Source organism: Leucoraja erinacea, chromosome 6 (assembly GCF_028641065.1).
Source record: "Leucoraja erinacea ecotype New England chromosome 6, Leri_hhj_1, whole genome shotgun sequence".
In the NCBI taxonomy this organism is placed as follows: Eukaryota; Metazoa; Chordata; class Chondrichthyes; order Rajiformes; family Rajidae; genus Leucoraja; species Leucoraja erinaceus.
In genome coordinates this window covers 54,885,571-54,902,783 of record NC_073382.1, presented here as the reverse complement: position 1 = coordinate 54,902,783, position 17,213 = coordinate 54,885,571, and the positions used below count along the sequence as shown (strand labels likewise).

General features: G+C 44.8%; 1 protein-coding gene across 3 annotated transcripts in view; it reads left to right on the top strand.

Annotated features, from left to right (window-relative positions):
* Window positions 1-5,161: 5,161 nt before the first annotated feature.
* The window catches only part of LOC129698155 (coiled-coil domain-containing protein 138-like), a 38,128-nt gene continuing 26,076 nt past the window's right edge, over window positions 5,162-17,213 (top strand). Inside the window, exons 1-5 of one of the 3 annotated variants that reach the window (XM_055637085.1) lie at window positions 5,162-5,395; window positions 7,405-7,459; window positions 10,496-10,637; window positions 14,729-14,850; window positions 17,008-17,189. In XM_055637085.1, coding sequence (XP_055493060.1) covers window positions 5,234-5,395; window positions 7,405-7,459; window positions 10,496-10,637; window positions 14,729-14,850; window positions 17,008-17,189 — 663 coding nt within the window. In that variant the 5' untranslated portion in view covers window positions 5,162-5,233. The remainder of the gene's footprint in view (window positions 5,396-7,404; window positions 7,460-10,495; window positions 10,638-14,728; window positions 14,851-17,007; window positions 17,190-17,213) is intronic. The other 2 variants (XM_055637084.1, XM_055637086.1) reach the window with 2 other exon arrangements.

Genomic DNA, 17,213 nt, shown 5'->3' with positions numbered 1-17,213 from the left:
TGCTGTTCAATTGGGTATCTATTTATATGCGGCCACGGTGGCGTAGCTGTAGAGTTGCTGCCTTATAGTGCTTGCAGAACCGGAGACCCAGGTTCGTTCCCAACTACGGGTGCTGTCTGTACGGAGTTTGGACGTTTTCCCCATGACCGCGCGGGTTCTCTCCGAAATCGTATGTTCCCTCCCAAACGCCAAAGACGAACAGGTATGTAAGTTAATTGGCTTGGTGTATGTGTATATTGTCCCTAGTGTGTGTAGGTAGGATAGTGTTAATGTACGGGGATCGCTGTTCGGTGCGGACTCAGTGGGACGATGGGCTGTTTCCACGCTGCATCTCTAAAACCAAGGCAAATTCATAATACCATGACATTTGAAAGCAATTAATATTTATATTTTACTCCAAATGTTGCTGCACAGATTTCTTATGAGGCCTAAGATTTCCTTATTTTGCTTAGGCTGTTGATTTCCCAGTCCATCTCACTGCAATGCTACATCTAGAGTGAATAAATGGGAAAGATCAATTCAGTTGCATTCATTGTAGAACCAAGGTCACCTCAATTTCAGTTGTTGAGCTTAAGTGCAGAAATTATGTGTATGCATACCTGTCATGTTGCACTTAGGACTTTGGGATTTTTGCACTAATGGTTTTTTTAATGTATTACACTTTTTTAATTTGCAGACAAGTTAGGCTGAGGGGACAAAATGCTGGAGTAGCTCAGCGGGACAGGCAGCATCTCTGGAGAGAAGGAATGGGTGATGTTTCGGGTCGAGGCCCTTCAGACTGATGTCAGGGGAGAAGGAGATACACAGATGAGGAAGTGTAAGGTGTGAAAACAGGGCAAAGGTAATATGGATCAAGGAAAATGTAGAATAGATCATTGTTAGCTGGGAGAAGGTAACAACAAAGCAAACAGATAAAATGTAATCGGAGACAGTAAGAATGTTCGGAGCACTGGGAACGGAGAGGGATGGAGAGAGCGGGAAAGCAAAGGTTACTTGAAGTTAGAGAAGTCAATGTTCATACCGGCTGAGACTGTCCCTATGTGTGAGCTGCCCAAGCAAAATATGAGGTGCTGTTCCTCCAATTTACGCTGGGTCTCACTGACAATGGAGGAGGTCAAGGACAGAAAGGTCAGTGTAGGAATGGAGGGGGAGTTAAAGTATTTAGCAACCGGGAGATCAGGTAGGTTTGAGCGGAGGTGTTCAGTGAAACGATGGCCGAGCTAGAGCTTGATCTCGCCGATACACAGGAGTCCATACCTGGAACAGCGGGTACAGTCGATGAGGTTGGAGGAGGTGCAAGTGAACCCCTGCCTTACCTGAAAAGACTGTTGTGTTCCTTGGACGGTCAAGGGGGGAGGTATAGGGCTGGGGAAAGTACCTGCGGAGGGGGTGGTTTGGGCGGGAAGGGACTAGTTGACCAGGGAGTTGCGAAAGGGGTAGAGATGGGAAGATGCCGCTTGTGGTGCGATTCCCGTCGGAGGTGGCGAAAATGTCGGAGGGTTATGTGCTGTATGCGATGGCTGATGGGATGGAAGGTGAGGACAAGGGAGACTGTCCCTATTATGACGAGGGGGGGGGGAGCAAGAGCGAGCTTGATACCCATTTTAAAGGATTTTCCATTGGCTCATAAATTGGGAGATACACAGAAAACTGCAGTTGCTGGATTCTAGATCAAAATGCTGGAGTAATTCAGTGGGTCAGGCTCCATCTGTGCAGAGAATTAGACCAGGCAGGATTGCATTTGATAAGGTCCCACATAAGAGATTAGTGGGCAAAATTAGGGCACATGGCCTTGGGGGTCGAGTGCTGACATGGATAGAAAATTGGTTGGCAGACAGGAAACAAAGTGTAGGGATTAACGAGTCCCTTTTAGAATGGCAGGCAGTGACCAGTGGGGTATCGCAAGGCTCGGTGCTGGGACTGCAGCTATTTACAATATACATCAATGATACAGATGAAGGGATTCAAAGTAACATTAGCAAATTTGCAGAAAGCTGGGTGACAGTGTGAACTGTGAAGAGCACCAAGGCAAATTCCTTGTATGTGAATACTTGGCCAATCAACATTCATTCAATTATGAGAATGCACGGTGACTTGGACAGACAATAGGTGCAGGAATAGGCCATCCGGCCCTTTGAGCCAGCACCGCCATTCAATGTGATCATGGTTGATCATCCACAATCAGTACCCCGTTCCTGCCTTCTCTCCATATCCCCTGATTCCGCTATCTTTAAGAGTCCTATCAAGCTCTCTCTTGAAAGTATCCAGAAAACCTGCCTCCACCGCCCTCTGAGGCAGAGAATTCCACAGACTCACAACTGTGTGAAAAAGTGTTTCCTCATCTCTGTTCTAAATGCCTTAACCCTTATTCTTAAACTGTGGCCCCTGGTTCTGGACTCCCCAACATCGGGAACATGTTTCCTGCCTCAAGTGTGTCCAAACCCTTAATAATCTTATACGTTTCAATAAGATCTCTCATCCTTCTAAATTCCAAAGTATACAAGCCCAGCCGCTTCATTCTCTCAGCATAATATGACAGTCCCGCCATCACTTCCTCAATAGCAAGAATGTCCGTCCACAAATTAGGGGCCCCAAATCTGCTAATACTCCAGGTGTGGTCTCACTAGGGCCCTGTACAACTGCAGAACTGTACAACTCGTTATGAACACTGCCTGCTGTACCTGCATGCTTACTTTCATTGACTGATGAACAAGGACACCCAGATCCCGTTGTACTTCCCCTTTTCCCAACTTGACACCATTTAGATAATAATCTGCCTGCTGCACAGCGCGACGGAGATGAGATGAGAAGAGGGACTATCGGACTGCTGTGTCGGGATTGGTGTTGACCGATGTTCTGTTCGGTCCTGCGGGAGTAACGATTCTGTGTGATGACTCCACCGAGCAGCCGTGACCCATCGTCCCTGCGGTTTGGGTCCATTCACGCTCTGGGCGACTTCTGCGTTGGTGCCGGCCAAGTTCGTCAGGCATAGACTTCGCAAGAAGGTTGCGGCCTATGCTCGGGCCTGCATTCCCTGCCAGACTTCCCTTCCAAGATGGCAGCGCTGCCTTGGCAGCTGCGGCTCGCCTGCAGTCCGTTTTGTTTTTTCTTTTTTTGTTATTTTGTCCTGTTTTAGTTAATTTTTGGTTTTATGTTATGTTGTGTTTGGGGGGGGGGGGCAATGTGTTTTTGGTCTTTTCCTTCGGGGGGGGATGCGACTTCTCTTGTATCCCCCATGTCTGTCTCCGTCTGCGCCGAGGCCTAATGGCGGAGCTAGCGGCCTCGGAGCTGGGGCAGCGTTCCAACAGCAACATCGGAGCTGTGGCGTTGCAGCGGCAGCACCGACCCGGCATCGGAGCTGTGGCGTTGCAGCGGCAGCGATGACCCGGCATCGGAGCTGTGGCGTTCCGGCGGCAGCGGTGACCCGACCCGACCCGACCGTCGGGAGCTCACAGGTCGCCTTGGAGCAGAGGGTGAACAAGGAGGGAAGAGACAAGGACTTTAAGATTTTTGCCTTCCATCACAGTGAGGAGGTGCCTGGTGAACTCACTGTGGTGGATGTTAAATTTGTGTTTATTGTATGTTTTTGTCATTTTAATTATATGTATGACTGCAAGGCAACGAAATTTTGTTCAGACCGAGAGGTCTGAATGACAATAAAGGTACTTTGACATCAAGATCCAGGCGTGTGCCACTCCAGGGTTGGTGGACTGGTTCGGTACTCCACGTTGACCTGGTGGGCATCTGAAGTCGTGGTACCACTCACATGCTGATTGTGGACCATTTGCATGAGGTGGTCTGACAAAATTCCGCTGGAGACAACGCCGCGCGACTTGTGCTCGGGCCCTGCGACCCACTGGGGTGGCACATTTTATGGACTGCGACATTTCCACCGAGGTGCCCAGTTCAATGTGGCGCCATGGCTCAGCTGTTCGGGCCGCATCAACACCTTCTTCAGAACGGGTTGGGGGGGTCCACCGGCATCTGAAGGGGATTGAAGCTGCGGGTACACAAAATTGCTGGAGAAACTCAACGGGTGCAGCAGCATCTATGGAGCGAAGGAAATAGGTGACGTTTCGGGCCGAAACCCTTCTTCAGACTGAATGGGGGGTGAGGGGGAGAAGGAAGGAAAACGGGAGGAGGAGGAGCCCGAGGATGGGAGGAGACAGCTCGAGGGTTAAGGAAGGGGAGGAGACAGCTAGCAAAATTGGGAGAATTCAACGTTCATGCCATTAGGACGCAAGCTACGCAGGCGGAATATGAGGTGCTGTTCCTCCAATTTCTGGTGTTGCTCACTCTGGCAATGGAGGAGACCCAGGGCAGAGAGGTCGGATTGGGAATGGGAGGGGGAGTTGAAGTGCTGAGCCACCGGGAGTTCAGGTAAGTTATTGCGGACTGAGCGGAGGTGTTCGGCGAAACGATCGCCCAACCTCTGCTTAGTCTCCCCAATGTAAATCAGCTGACATCTAGAGCAGCGGATGCAGTAGATGAGGTTGGAGGAGATACAGGTGAACCTTTGTCGCACCTGGAACGACTGCTTGGGTCCTTGAATGGAGTCGAGGGGGGAGGTGAAGGGACAGGTGTTGCATTTCTTGCGGTTGCAACGGAAAGTGCCCAGAGAGGGGGTGGTACGGGAGGGAAGGGAAGAATTGACAAGGGAGTTGCGGAGGGAGCGGTCTTTGCGGAAGGCAGACATGGGGGGGAGATGGGAAGATGTGGCGAGTGGTGGGGTCACGTTGGAGGTGGCGGAAATGGCGGAGGATTATGTGTTGTATTTGCCGGCTGGTGGGGTGAAAGGTGAGGACCAGGGGGACTCTGCCCTTGTTGCGAGTGCGGGGATGGGGAGAGAGAGCAGTGTTGCGGGGTATGGATGAGACCCTGGTGCGAGCCTCATCTATGGTGGCGGAGGGGAATCCCCGTTCCCTGAAGGCTGCGGCTCGGGATGAAGCGCAGGAAGGAAATGTTGCCGGAGAAAGTGGCGGTGTAGCTCCTGTCCTGACTTCTCGCCATTGGGTTGCTCCTGTTCATGTTCCGCCGGTGCTCCAGGACTGCCGCTTTGTTTTCGTTTGCAGGTACACGCACCGGACTCCGCTGCAGCACACACTGAGGCGCCGTCGCCATGGCGACCAGCCTTGCCCTTTCACCCCGCACAAGCGGAAGTTCCGGCCCTAGCGGCTCCAGATTCAAACGGTCGCCCGGGAGACGGCAGCGTTGCGTTGGGTTTCGGGCAGCGATGGCGAGCTCCGGGGCGGCGGCGGCGGCGGCGGACTGCGATATCGAGCGCTGGAAGCAGCGCTATCTGGGTGGCGGGGACGCCGGCGACTCGAGATGGGTCTCCTCCGGCAGCGCCGCCGTGCAGCTGTTCAAAACTCGGCTCAGCAACTTTGAGGATGGGGTGAGCTAAAGTTACCGCGGTTGGGGGAAGGAGACAAGTGTGGGGCCGGAGTGGAGGGGGCTGGGGTGGGGGCAGTGTGGGGCCGGGCTGGGGGAGTGTGGGGCCGGGCTGGGGGAGTGGAGGGCAGTGTGGGGCCGGGCTGGGCTGGGGGAGGGCAGTGCCGGGCTGGGCTGGGGGAGTGTGGGGGAGTGGCTGGGCTGGGGGAGGGCAGTGCCGGGCTGGGCTGGGGGAGTGTGGGGCCGGGCCGGGCGGGCTGGGGGAGTGTGGGGCCGGCTGGGGGAGTGGAGGGGGGGGGCTGGGGGAGTGGAGGGCAGTGTGGGGCCGGGCTGGGGGAGTGGAGGGCAGTGTGGGGCCGGGCCGGGCTGGGGGAGTGGAGGGCAGTGTGAGGCCGGGCTGGGGGGAGTGCGGGGCCAGGCTGGGGGACTGGAGGGCAGTGTGGGGCCGGGCTGGGCTGGGGGAGTGCGGGGCCAGGCTGGGGGACTGGAGGGCCGGGCTGGGCCGGGCTGGGGGAGTGGAGGGCAGTGCGCGGCCGGGCTGGGCTGGGGGAGTAGAGAGTGATATGTGTGTGTGTGTGTGTGTGGGTGGGGGGAGATAGGGATTGATAGGGGAGCAGAGAATGATGGGGCAAAGAGTGGTGTGAGGGGAGAACAGAGATTGATGTGGGTGGGGGCGCAGAGAGGGATGTGGAGGAACAGATAGTGATGTGCGGGGAGCGGAGCCAATTGCGATGCCGGGCGGATGAGCAGAAGATTATTGTTTTTTTTTCATAAATTCTCCCAGTGTTGCTTTGCTGCATTTCCAAAACTGGCCATTTATTACGACATTAATAATAATTTAATTTGAAATATCCCACATGAAAACGCATCAAAAGTATTCCTAAGTCAATATTGTACAGAAGGGAGTTGTAGAAACGTACATAGTGCTGACATGGATAGACAATTGGTTGGCAGACAGGAAACAAAGAGTAGGGATTAACGGGTCCCTTTCAGAATGGCAGGCAGTGACTAGTGGGGTACCGCAAGGCTCGGTGCTGGGACACAGCTATTTACAATATATATTCATGATTTAGATGCGGGGATTACAAGTAACATTCGCAAATTTGCAGATGATACAAAGCTGGGTGGCAGTGTGAACTGCGAGGAGGATGCTATGAGAATGCAGGGTGATTTGGACAGGTTCGGTGAGTGGGCAGATGCATGGCAGATGCAGTTTGATGTGGATAAATGTGAGGTTATCCACTTTGGTGGGAAAAACAGGAAGGAAGAGTATTATCTGATAGGTGTCATGTTGGGAAAAGGGGAAGTACAACGGGAACTGGGGGTCCTTGTTCGTCAGTCAATGAAAGTAAGAAAGCAGCTGCAGCAGGCAGTGAAGAAAGCAAATGGCATGTTGGCCTTCATAACAAGAGGAGTTAAGTATAGATGGCGGGACTGTCATATGCTGAGAGAATGGAGCAGCTGGCCTTGTATACTCTGGAATTTAGAAGAATGAGAGGGGATCTTATTGAAACATATAAGATAATTAAGAGTTTGGACACGCTAGAGGCAGGAAACATGTTCCCGATGTTGGGGGAGTCCAGAATCAGGTGCCACAGTTTAAGAGTAAGGGGTAAGCCATTCAGAACGGAGATGAGGAAACACTTTTTCACACAGAGAGTTGTGAGTCTGTGGAATTCTCTGCCTCAGAGGGCAGTGGAGGCCAGTTCTCTGGATACTTTCAAGAGAGAGCTAGATAGCGCTAGATTGGGATATGGGGAGAAGGAAGGATGATCAGCCATGTGGATGATCAGCCATGATCACATTGAATGGAGGTGCTGACTTGAAGGGCCGAATGGCCTACTCCTGTGTCTATTGTCTTATTAACAATTTTCACAATATAATTGTGGTGCAGTGTTTTACCTGTAATGTATTTTAAAATTATGGAGTATTTTGTGCAGTGAACATCACACACTTTGATTCCTGAAAATCTGATTTAAAAATCATAATACTTTCCATCGTTCATTATTTTAGGACACCACACTAAAAATAAGCAACAATAATTCAAAAAACAATTCAGCAATTGAAGGTATGGTTATAAGATTCTTACTTTTTTGTTGACTGAAAATAGTGATTATACATGATTTGAAAGCTTATTTTATATAATATTCGGGCAATCAGTGTATCTTTATAATACTGCCTAATGGATGTTTGATAATACTTGTACATTTGTGCAATGTGAGCTTTAGGAAAATTTCATGAATTTTAAAACCAAATAAAGAAACAAAAAGGAAACATGTGGAGCAACGGAAAATAAAAGCATTTCACATAATTTATTGGCAGCAAAACAGATCTATTTTCTTTCCTATTTCAGCTGCAGAGAATCTATTGTAAAATAAAATTATTATTAAAATTACAGGTCAGAACCTCTCCTTCACTTTCCCTGTCTCTCAGGTATGCCCCTCATGTGCATTGGTCATTTCAAGAGATTGGGCAAGAGAGTCTTTATTCTTTAAAATCTCTCTTCCAAAGGGAAACTAAAGTGCATTTGAATAGTTTTAGGCAGAATTGTTCACGTTTATAGAGTAAAATCGAGAGTAGATACAGATTAGAACAAATCTTATTAAATAGAGCAGGATTAAAGGGTTGAGTGATTTCTTCCTGCGTCTAATTTGCATATTTTCATGTTCAACTGTAACTGCTCAGACAGAAAGTCTCTGCAGAAGGTAGTGAGGGGAGCAGAGAGGATAATTGGCGTCTCGCTACCCTCGGTACAGGAACTGTTCCAGAGCCGCTGCCTGAAAAAAGCACTGAGCATAGCAAAGGACAGACTGCACCCACTCCACACACATCTAGATCTCCTGCCATCAGGAAAGAGATACCGCAGCATCAAAGCCCGGACAACCAGACTGCTAAACAGCTTCCTTCCACAGGCTGTGAGGCTGCTGCTAAACAGTCACTCCACCTGATTCTGCTGCTTTTGTACTGACAATTTAATAACTGGCACTGAGCAATAACTCTGGCACTGGCTCATGCTGCCCTGGACATTTTATGACTTTTTTTTTTTTACTTGTATTTTAATGTTGCTTTTTTTTTACCTGCACTTTTTTAAACTATTCGTACTGTTTTTATCAGGAACTCGATTGTTTTTTATTTATGCGTGAAATGTTTAAGTTTTTATGTGCGATGCTCCGGTTCCCTGGGAAACGTCTTCTCATTTTGCACTGTACAATTGTTGCTATGCATGATGACAATAAAAGGATGATGATAATTTTATTTGTTCCTTTAGTAGTATAAATTATAAAATCAACTCTTTCACATTCAAGAACCGATGCCACAAATTAAACCAAGGAAATTAAACATATTGCTTTTTGAAAATAGTCAAATGACCACACCATGATACAGTACAATTCCTCAAAGCCTATTAAATAGAATTTTGGTCTTTATTCAGACGTGTATTTAGTAACCAATAGATTTGTTGACAGGTGGGGCTGCGGGCATCTTCTGCTGTGCAAGAATTTGGTTCATGGCAGTATCTGAATGGTTGACTTAAACTCTCTGGTTTGATAGGTCTATACATTTATTTAAATATATTGCCAGGAGGCCATTTTTCCAACTTGTGAACTGCTCAAGTTATAGACAGTTCTTGGCCACAAAATGCCATGAAGAATGTGTATTGACAAGTAGATCAGCCCTGTTAAGAAACATGGTTAGGGTGGGTATTTTCCACTCCTAATTCGAAAGAACATTTTAATTGGTTTTGTTTGCCAGCAGCATCCTGCATTTTTTGTTTTCCTTTCAGAATAAAGTAAGTAAAAATTGTGTTTATGCAACCCATTGTCACACAATAAGTAGATGCACAGAACACGCAGTTATTTGAATATAGGTGACCCCCTTTCAATTGTACATTCCATTGAATTTCACGTTATAATTGGAGATGCCTTTCTATTGGGTGTTTTTTCTCGCAACAGTAAAGACAGTACCACAAATGCTGGTTCATGGCACATGGCCACATAAGAGATTGTCGTGTCAATTTCCAAAGCTGTTAAGAATCTGTTAAGTAGCTGTCATAAGGTCATTAATGATAGGAGCAGAATTAGTCCATTCGGTCCATCAAGTCTACTCTGCCATTCTATCTTAGCTGATCTATCTCTCCCTCCTAACTCCATTCTCCTGCCTTCTCCCCATAACCCCTGATACCCGTACTAATCAAGAATCTATCTATCTCTGCCACAGTTTGTCCACTCTGTGACTAAATAAATTCCTCCTCATCTCCTTCCGAAAGGAACGTCCTTTAATTCTGAGGCTATGACCTCTGGTCCTAGACTCTCCCACTAGTGGAAACATCCTCTACACATCCACTCTATCCAGGCCTTTCACTGTTTCAATTAGGGCCCCCCCTCATCTTTCTAAACTCCAGCGTGTATAGGCCCAATGCCATCAATTGGTCATCATATATTAATCCACTCATTCCAAGGATCTTGTAAACCTCCTCTGGACCCTCTCCAGAGCCAGCACATCTTTCCTCAGATATGGGGCCCAGAATTGCTCACAATACTCCAAATGCGGCCTAACCAGTGGCTTGTGGAGCCTCAGCATAACTTCCCAATTTTTGTATCTGGAGACGTGATTGCAGATTAAGTAGCATCAAACCACTAAAATATTTTTTACTCCAAGCCGTTATGTGGTTGTACAGGTTTACAACTTGCACGAACGTGACAGTTCTGTAAATAAAATGCGGGGGGAGAGGTTTGCACTTAACAAACTTGCATTTGTAATTTGTTTGCATCTGGAAATGTGAATCGAAAAAAAAAAAATTAGGCAAAATATGCTGTTTCTGTCAGATCTTGCTTTTTATTTAATTTTTTATGAATATTTTTCCCACAAAATTTCCATGAGTGAAATTTATTCCATACCTCAAATTTTGGGTAGTGATTTGTGGATCCAGCAAGGATGAATTTCTATAACCTGAACGGCCATAAGGTGGTGTTCATCTGTATTCTGAATCATTTAAAGCATTAAATGAATTGTTTAAATATACTTTTTAACTTCAGTAAGAATTAATGTCGATTTGTATGTGATTATGCATTCTTGGTAACCAATGGTAATTCTGTCCTTAACTTAGATGCTATGGAAACATTACCAGAACAAAGATACACGCGCAATCTTATGAAGTCATCTACATTTGGCTTGACCTACACTGAGAGAAGGCACTATAACAGATTATTACATAATCTATATAAAACAATAAAACTCAATTCTGCATGGTAAGACTGGAAACCTATACAAATATGATGTCCGTAAAGAAAAACATAATTGCATTCTGCATTAGGTGCAGATGTATTTGAAAACTTCAATGGAGATTAGATACAAACAAGGAAATTTGTATCATTTGAGGACGTTCAAATGTTTAAAGTATTCATCTTGAGATGTTTGCACTTAAAAAGAAAATGGAATATTATTTCTAATTAGGTATTGATGACTCAAGTCAAAGTAAGTTTCCCCCCCACATGCTTTCTTGAACATCTTCATGCTCTCAGGATGTCTCCTGCCTATGTTCTTCTCCATTCACACCCCAAGGGCACTCCCAGCACCCTTGTCCTTGTAGGCTTGCCCAGTCTCCATTTGTAAAGTTTCCAGCATCCAATTTTCCATCCCTCTGCCCCATACCTCCCATCCCTTTCCCTCAAGGGCACAGTCTACTTACCCACCCTGCACCCCCTGGTCATCCATTTATGTTTGTACAGAACTTCACGTGTATTCTCGTTATCCGCCAGGGAGACCTTGGTGACGATGAGGTTATCCAGCCATGCAAATGACCTTGCTGCTAAATGGAGAAATCGTGTTTGTATTTCTGTACTGTATGTAAGACAGTGGCCAAGAATGCTCAATAAAAGTGGCACAGCCAGTAAAACTGCTACCTTGCAGGACCAGAGACCCGGGTTCAATCCTGAACTTGGGTGCTGTCTGTGTGGTGTTTCCATATTCTCCTTGCAACTAAATGGATTTCTTCTGGGTGCTCAATCTCTTCCCACTTCCCCAAGACGTGCAGGTTACTTGCCCTTCTAAATTGCCCCTAGTGCGGAGGGAGTGGGTGCAAAAGTGTGATAACGTAGAACTAATGTGAACAGGTGATTTATGGCATGGACTGTGAGTTGAAAGGCCTGTTTCCGTGCTGCATTTATCAATTAGTTCAATCAATAAATGGGAGAAATGAATCTAAAGATGGGATGATCAGGGACAAAATGACAACACTGTAAATCTGTAAAGGTTATTTTGCTGTGTCAAAAATAGAATGCATCTGTTCCTTTTTCCCATTACTTGTTCTTGTGGTCTAAACAAGGGCAAGGTTTTATTTGTTGTCCTGAGAAGTGGACCATTTTGACTAGTCCTGCTCTTGTGAGGATGCTACCACAATGGGTTTGGCTATGGAAAAGCAGAACAGGTTATTACTGAGAGAGGCGACCTGGGGCTTAACCAAGCAAATTGTTGCATCCTTGAGCGTATTGAGGTTTCCTCTATGAAACTTTGAGCATTTTGACACACTATAATGGGCTTTAAGGTGTTTGGAAAAAGTTTCCCATCTCAGAATATCTTACTTCTGTGCTTTTAACCATTGCCTTGATTGGCTACTCCATGTGGCCCAGGACATGTTGCCGTTATATTGCGAGCCTTGTATTGCTCTGTTTTCTTTCCTTGTGTTAATAGACTGCTTAGGTGTGAGCTTGAATGTAATCTATGCAAATTGAAGGTTAGCATTGCTATCAACCATTAATATTTTGAATTCAAATATAGTCATTACTCACAATAATTTCTCATGACTGTTACTGAAGTATAATAGCTAGAGTGTCAGCAAATGATCATCCATTGCAAAAATAAAACATAGAAACAATATCTGCACTAAATTTAACAAAAAATGTTTGGCTAATATTTGGAACAATGCAAGGCTAACCATGGCCAAATCATGAGAAATAAACAAGTTTGGTTCAAATATGGCATAAATACCTTGAACATGTGGAAAATGGTGGCGAGCACACAGACTTAACAAGATGGTGACATCTGCGCATCATACTTTATACCCAGATGGAGATGTGAAATTCTTTTTGCAGTTGGTTGTTATTGTGAACCTGCTTGTCTGGAGTTTAAACCCATAGGACTTGAGTGTAAACAGTATTAAACCCAATTTAATGAGCCATGATGTTGGTGACAAATTGAAATTGGGGCATTAGCAAAAGCCAAAGCTGGGTAAACTCTTCATCTTTCTTATCAAATCAAATTCTACTCTCTATTCAAAACTACAATATTCACCTGAGAACCTACTTGATTCACAATTTTTCAGTATTATATGCTGCTGCATACCCCTCCCAAGTATGAATTATAAAGTTAATGTGTTATCACTGTACAATATTTTGCGTCATTAGTTAAAGAGTTCAAGCCTGGCCGAGTCAGTGCTAGAGAGCCCAAGTCACGCTTCTTTCTCCGAGTAGGTGCCACCTTTCATTCTCTCTTCCCCCCTGGATCATTTGGCCAAATCTTTTCCAGTTATTTCCCTGATATTTGTCCCAACTTCTCAATCATCAGTCCCTTCCTCTCTTTTAACCTAATGATTCACAACCCATCAGACCAGGGGATATTGAATAAATATTTTCTTTGGCACAAAACTATTTCCTTGCATTTTCATGCAGCTACACCTTATGAATATTTTAAAAAAGTCACTGCAAAGTCTAGGCATGACTTCACGAAGTTGTATGAGCACAATGATTTACTGTCTCAATGGTGCAGTTGCACTTTATTGTCACATGTACCTAGATACAGTGAAACTCCTTTTGCACGTACAATTCAGTAAAATGTAACTATATTTAAATAATCATACCCAAGTACATGAGTGCAATGATTGTAGTGTAGGAATAGTAGATTACACCCAGGTAATACACAAAGAGTTGTCATGATTCTGGCACCATCTTGTATCCCTCAAGTTTCAAGTTCCTAAAAACATATCTTGTCCTTGAAAGTCTGTTTTCCTGGAGGCAGCACTGGGTTGGTGTTGCAGGGGTCAGCCTGCCCTGGCAATTGTGTTGATGTCCTTAACTGTTGCTATGACACTGCAGGCAGCATCCAATCTGCTACTTGGACTCTGTGTGGCCTCCAGCAATGCAATTCCCCTCATCTACTGCAGGGCCAATGGTGGCTCACTCTGCCACCACCTCGACCCGCAATGCACCATTCCCTTGCCTCCTACAGCCATGGTTTAGCCTCTGTGCATTGGGGCATCTAATACAGTCAACTTCAGAATATCTAGAGCACCTTCGATGACACTGGAGATGAGCCTACAGCCCACTCACTGGCACCGATCGACTCCTCCATTCACTGCTGCTACCATCTTGAAGGATGTTGGCTGCATTCCCAGTGGCTGCCGCTGAGATCTAGAAAGCCTCTGTACATTAGATTACCAATGTGATGAACTGCTTTTATCTGCAAGCCTACTTTATCTAAACAGTACTTTCCTTTTATTTATTTATTTATATAATTTACTTTCTCGTGTGTAACCTTTGTCCAAAAATTCCAAGTCTAATTGATCCATGTCTATTAATACTTTCCTCTTTGTACTTTCTCTGTGAATTCCATTTTGTATTCTTACTCTCCACTGCCCTTGACATGAAAATAACATTGGACCAAGTTTGACATCAAGCAACCCTAGTAAAACTGAAGCTGATGGACATCAAGAGGAAAAATCTTCCATGGTTGGTCATTTTTATATTAAGGAAAGCAGTTGCCATTATTAGAGGTGTCTCATTCTGGCACAAGACTGCCACTGCAGAAGTTCCTGCGGATAGTGCCCAATTATCTGCAGTTATTTCTTCATTAGCCTCTGTTACAAGGGAACAGGTTCAAGGATCTGGCTAGTAGGACAGAAAAAGAATCACCCATCCGTTTGGTTACAAATCAGATTTATTGGCAAGTGAGAGAACAAAAACAATACTTGTCTCTGTTTGCGCAGGGCCCGTTTTACAGCTCTCTCTCTCTCCTCTCTCTGTCCCCCCTCCCCCTCCCCCTCTCCCCCCTCCCCCCCTCCCCCTCCTCTCCCCCTCTTGGTTAACACTGTTAGTTAAGTTTTTGTAACAAAAAAATGTGTAGCATATTTTTTATGTTTAGCCTGTTCTAAATTATTTAACAGCCATTGAAATACTTATGAACCTTGGTTTCATTTTGTAGAAAAAAAACAACTTTGACCTCAGTGAAAACCTTGGTTTCATTTTGTAGAAAAAAAACAACTTTGACCTCATTCTTTCAGCATTATCTTAATAGGTAGCCATCAGGTGCTGTAGGAAAATGAAAGATTGTCTATATATTTTTACAGTGTTGATGATGCTAATGAATATCCTCAATACTCAACTGAAGAATTAGAGGAATATCTGAATGAGGAAGAATTAGCAGCATGCAAGAAACAGGATAGTGGAACACAATTTTACACTGAAACAGGTTAGTATTAATAATGCTCGTGCAGCTTTTACAGTGGAATTTGTATTTTGTTTAGTACCTAATATGGTAATATGTTCCCAGCTAAGAAGAAAATGAGTTACAATAAATTAGTGTTGTGATTTTTATTTTTATCGTCCTGTGGTTGAAAGTTTACATGATGTGCTCAATCTTTGGCTGATACAAGTTTTCTACTGACTGCCAATGACCATGTATGAGGTCTGAAATTAGTCCAATGATCCAACAACAATTTTGCCATGGTTCCATTTCCAAAAGAAAATATATTTTTCAAACACACCGTAGATAGATGCTTGGAAATTCATCTCCAAACTATTTTCCCATTATTAAGCAATTGGGGAGTGGCACAGTTGCACAGTTGGTAGATCTGTTGCATGACAGTGCCAGAGACCCGGGTTCGATCCAGATCTACAGTGCTGTCTCTGTGGAGTTTGCACGTGGCTGCGTGGGTTTCCTCCAGGTGCTCCGATTTCCTCTTACAATGGCAACCTTGCCAACAGTCAGTCTTGTCCTTTTCTTCTTTTGTTCTTTTTAATCTGTTGTTAAATGTAAACTTTAGTGTATCTTTAGTTTTGTATTATGTGGGGGGGGGCGGGGGAAACTTTTAAATCTCTTTCCTTGACGGAGATGCAACTTTTTCCGTATCGTATCTCAGTCCACACTGCGGCCTAACATCGTGGAGCTGGCATTCCCTTTGATGGGCATCGACTTCGGGAGCTCCAACTGCGGGAGCCTGCGGACGTAACATCGTGGAGCTTGCGATCCCTCTGTCAGGGATCGAGTTCGGGAGCTCCAACTGCGAAGCCAGCGGAGCTCGAGGTCTGTTGGTTAGGTTTCAACTGCAGGAGCTTCGACCGCCACGATCATGGGAGCTTCGATCATCCTGATGCGGGAACTTTGATTGCCGGCTGCAGGAGTTTCGATCGCCCTGACTGCAGATGGTTCAACTGCCCCCACCGAGGGAGAAAAGGAGGGAAGAAGATAATACGTTTTGCGTCCATCACAGTGCGCTGTGGTGGATGTTTATGTTGCATTTTATGTAGTTGTGTGTCTTGTTGATTTTTTGGTATGACTACAACAAATCAAATTCCTTGTACGGTTTTGCATAATAATAAATTAATTACAATTACAATGGTCAGCGTGGACTCGGTAGCTCGAAGGTCCTATTTCCATGCTTATCTCTCAATCATTCAGTAAACTATTTTGGTTTTTACTGGAGTAAAATGAGAAAATGCCACTTCCAATTTTTTAAAGTATTGTTATTCTCAAAGTTGTCAAATAATCCTATAGGCATATTCATTTTAGAGCAGTAGAGGGGCATTTTAATTATGTTTTACTGTGAATGCCTCTCCTTGTGTATTGCAACAGTCCTGCCTTTCCAGTGCAGTGCCTATCTGGGAAGTCTGCACATTAGTCATTGCTTATCTTTCATTCCTCAGTGTCTGAACTTTGATTTCAGCCAAATTGAACAGGTTATTTTTCAGGTCAACTTCAGAACTAGTGAAAAAGGAGCGGACTGATTTAGGTAGACTTTTCCAAACTACTTTTAAGCAAATTGAATGTAGTGTAGGAAACTTAGTAATCATCCAGTTTCAAAAGTCCGCAATTATATCACTTGGCGATTATTTATTCTTATCATCAAGCATGTGATTTGGTGGAAATAGACTAGGTCATTGTATACTTTTATTCTTTTGTACGATTATACATTTGGCCAACCCATAATTTATTATCCATCATTGTTTTTAAAAAGCTATCACTAAGAGGCTTCCTGAACTTTAGCACCCATGTTCTGTGCTATAACATAGGGAGTTGATCTAATGCCAATGAAAAATGAATGAGATATCTTCAGACCAGTCAGTGTGTGCCTTGGTGGGGTAATTATGTGATTATATATTCCCAGAAATGTGTTGCCTTTATCCTTTAAAGTGGCAGAGGATATTGCCTCTCTTTTACTTTCAACTTGAGGCATAGAAACGTTGGCAAGTACTTGCTTTCTAGAAACTGATGAATGAAGTTGCTTGTGTCGACAGAAAAAATAATAGTTTGTATGGCGATGCCATATTTATGTGTATGTTATAAGAAAAGATGTGTTTTCTCTGTTTCCTGCCTGACCCAAAGTTTCTAACCTGTTTTTGTCTTTAGATGTTACTTTGCCCTCTGGCTTAGCTTCTACCAATTTCACTTCAGCTACAAGTCATATAGATGACAGTATTACAGAATTAAAGAATGGAAGTCTTTCAGAATCTTGGGAAAATCCTTGTCTTTTACCAGTTGAAATAATGCAAATTCATAATGAGTTAACATCCATATGGCAACACTTGCAGGTAGGTTTGCAAAATGTCAATAGC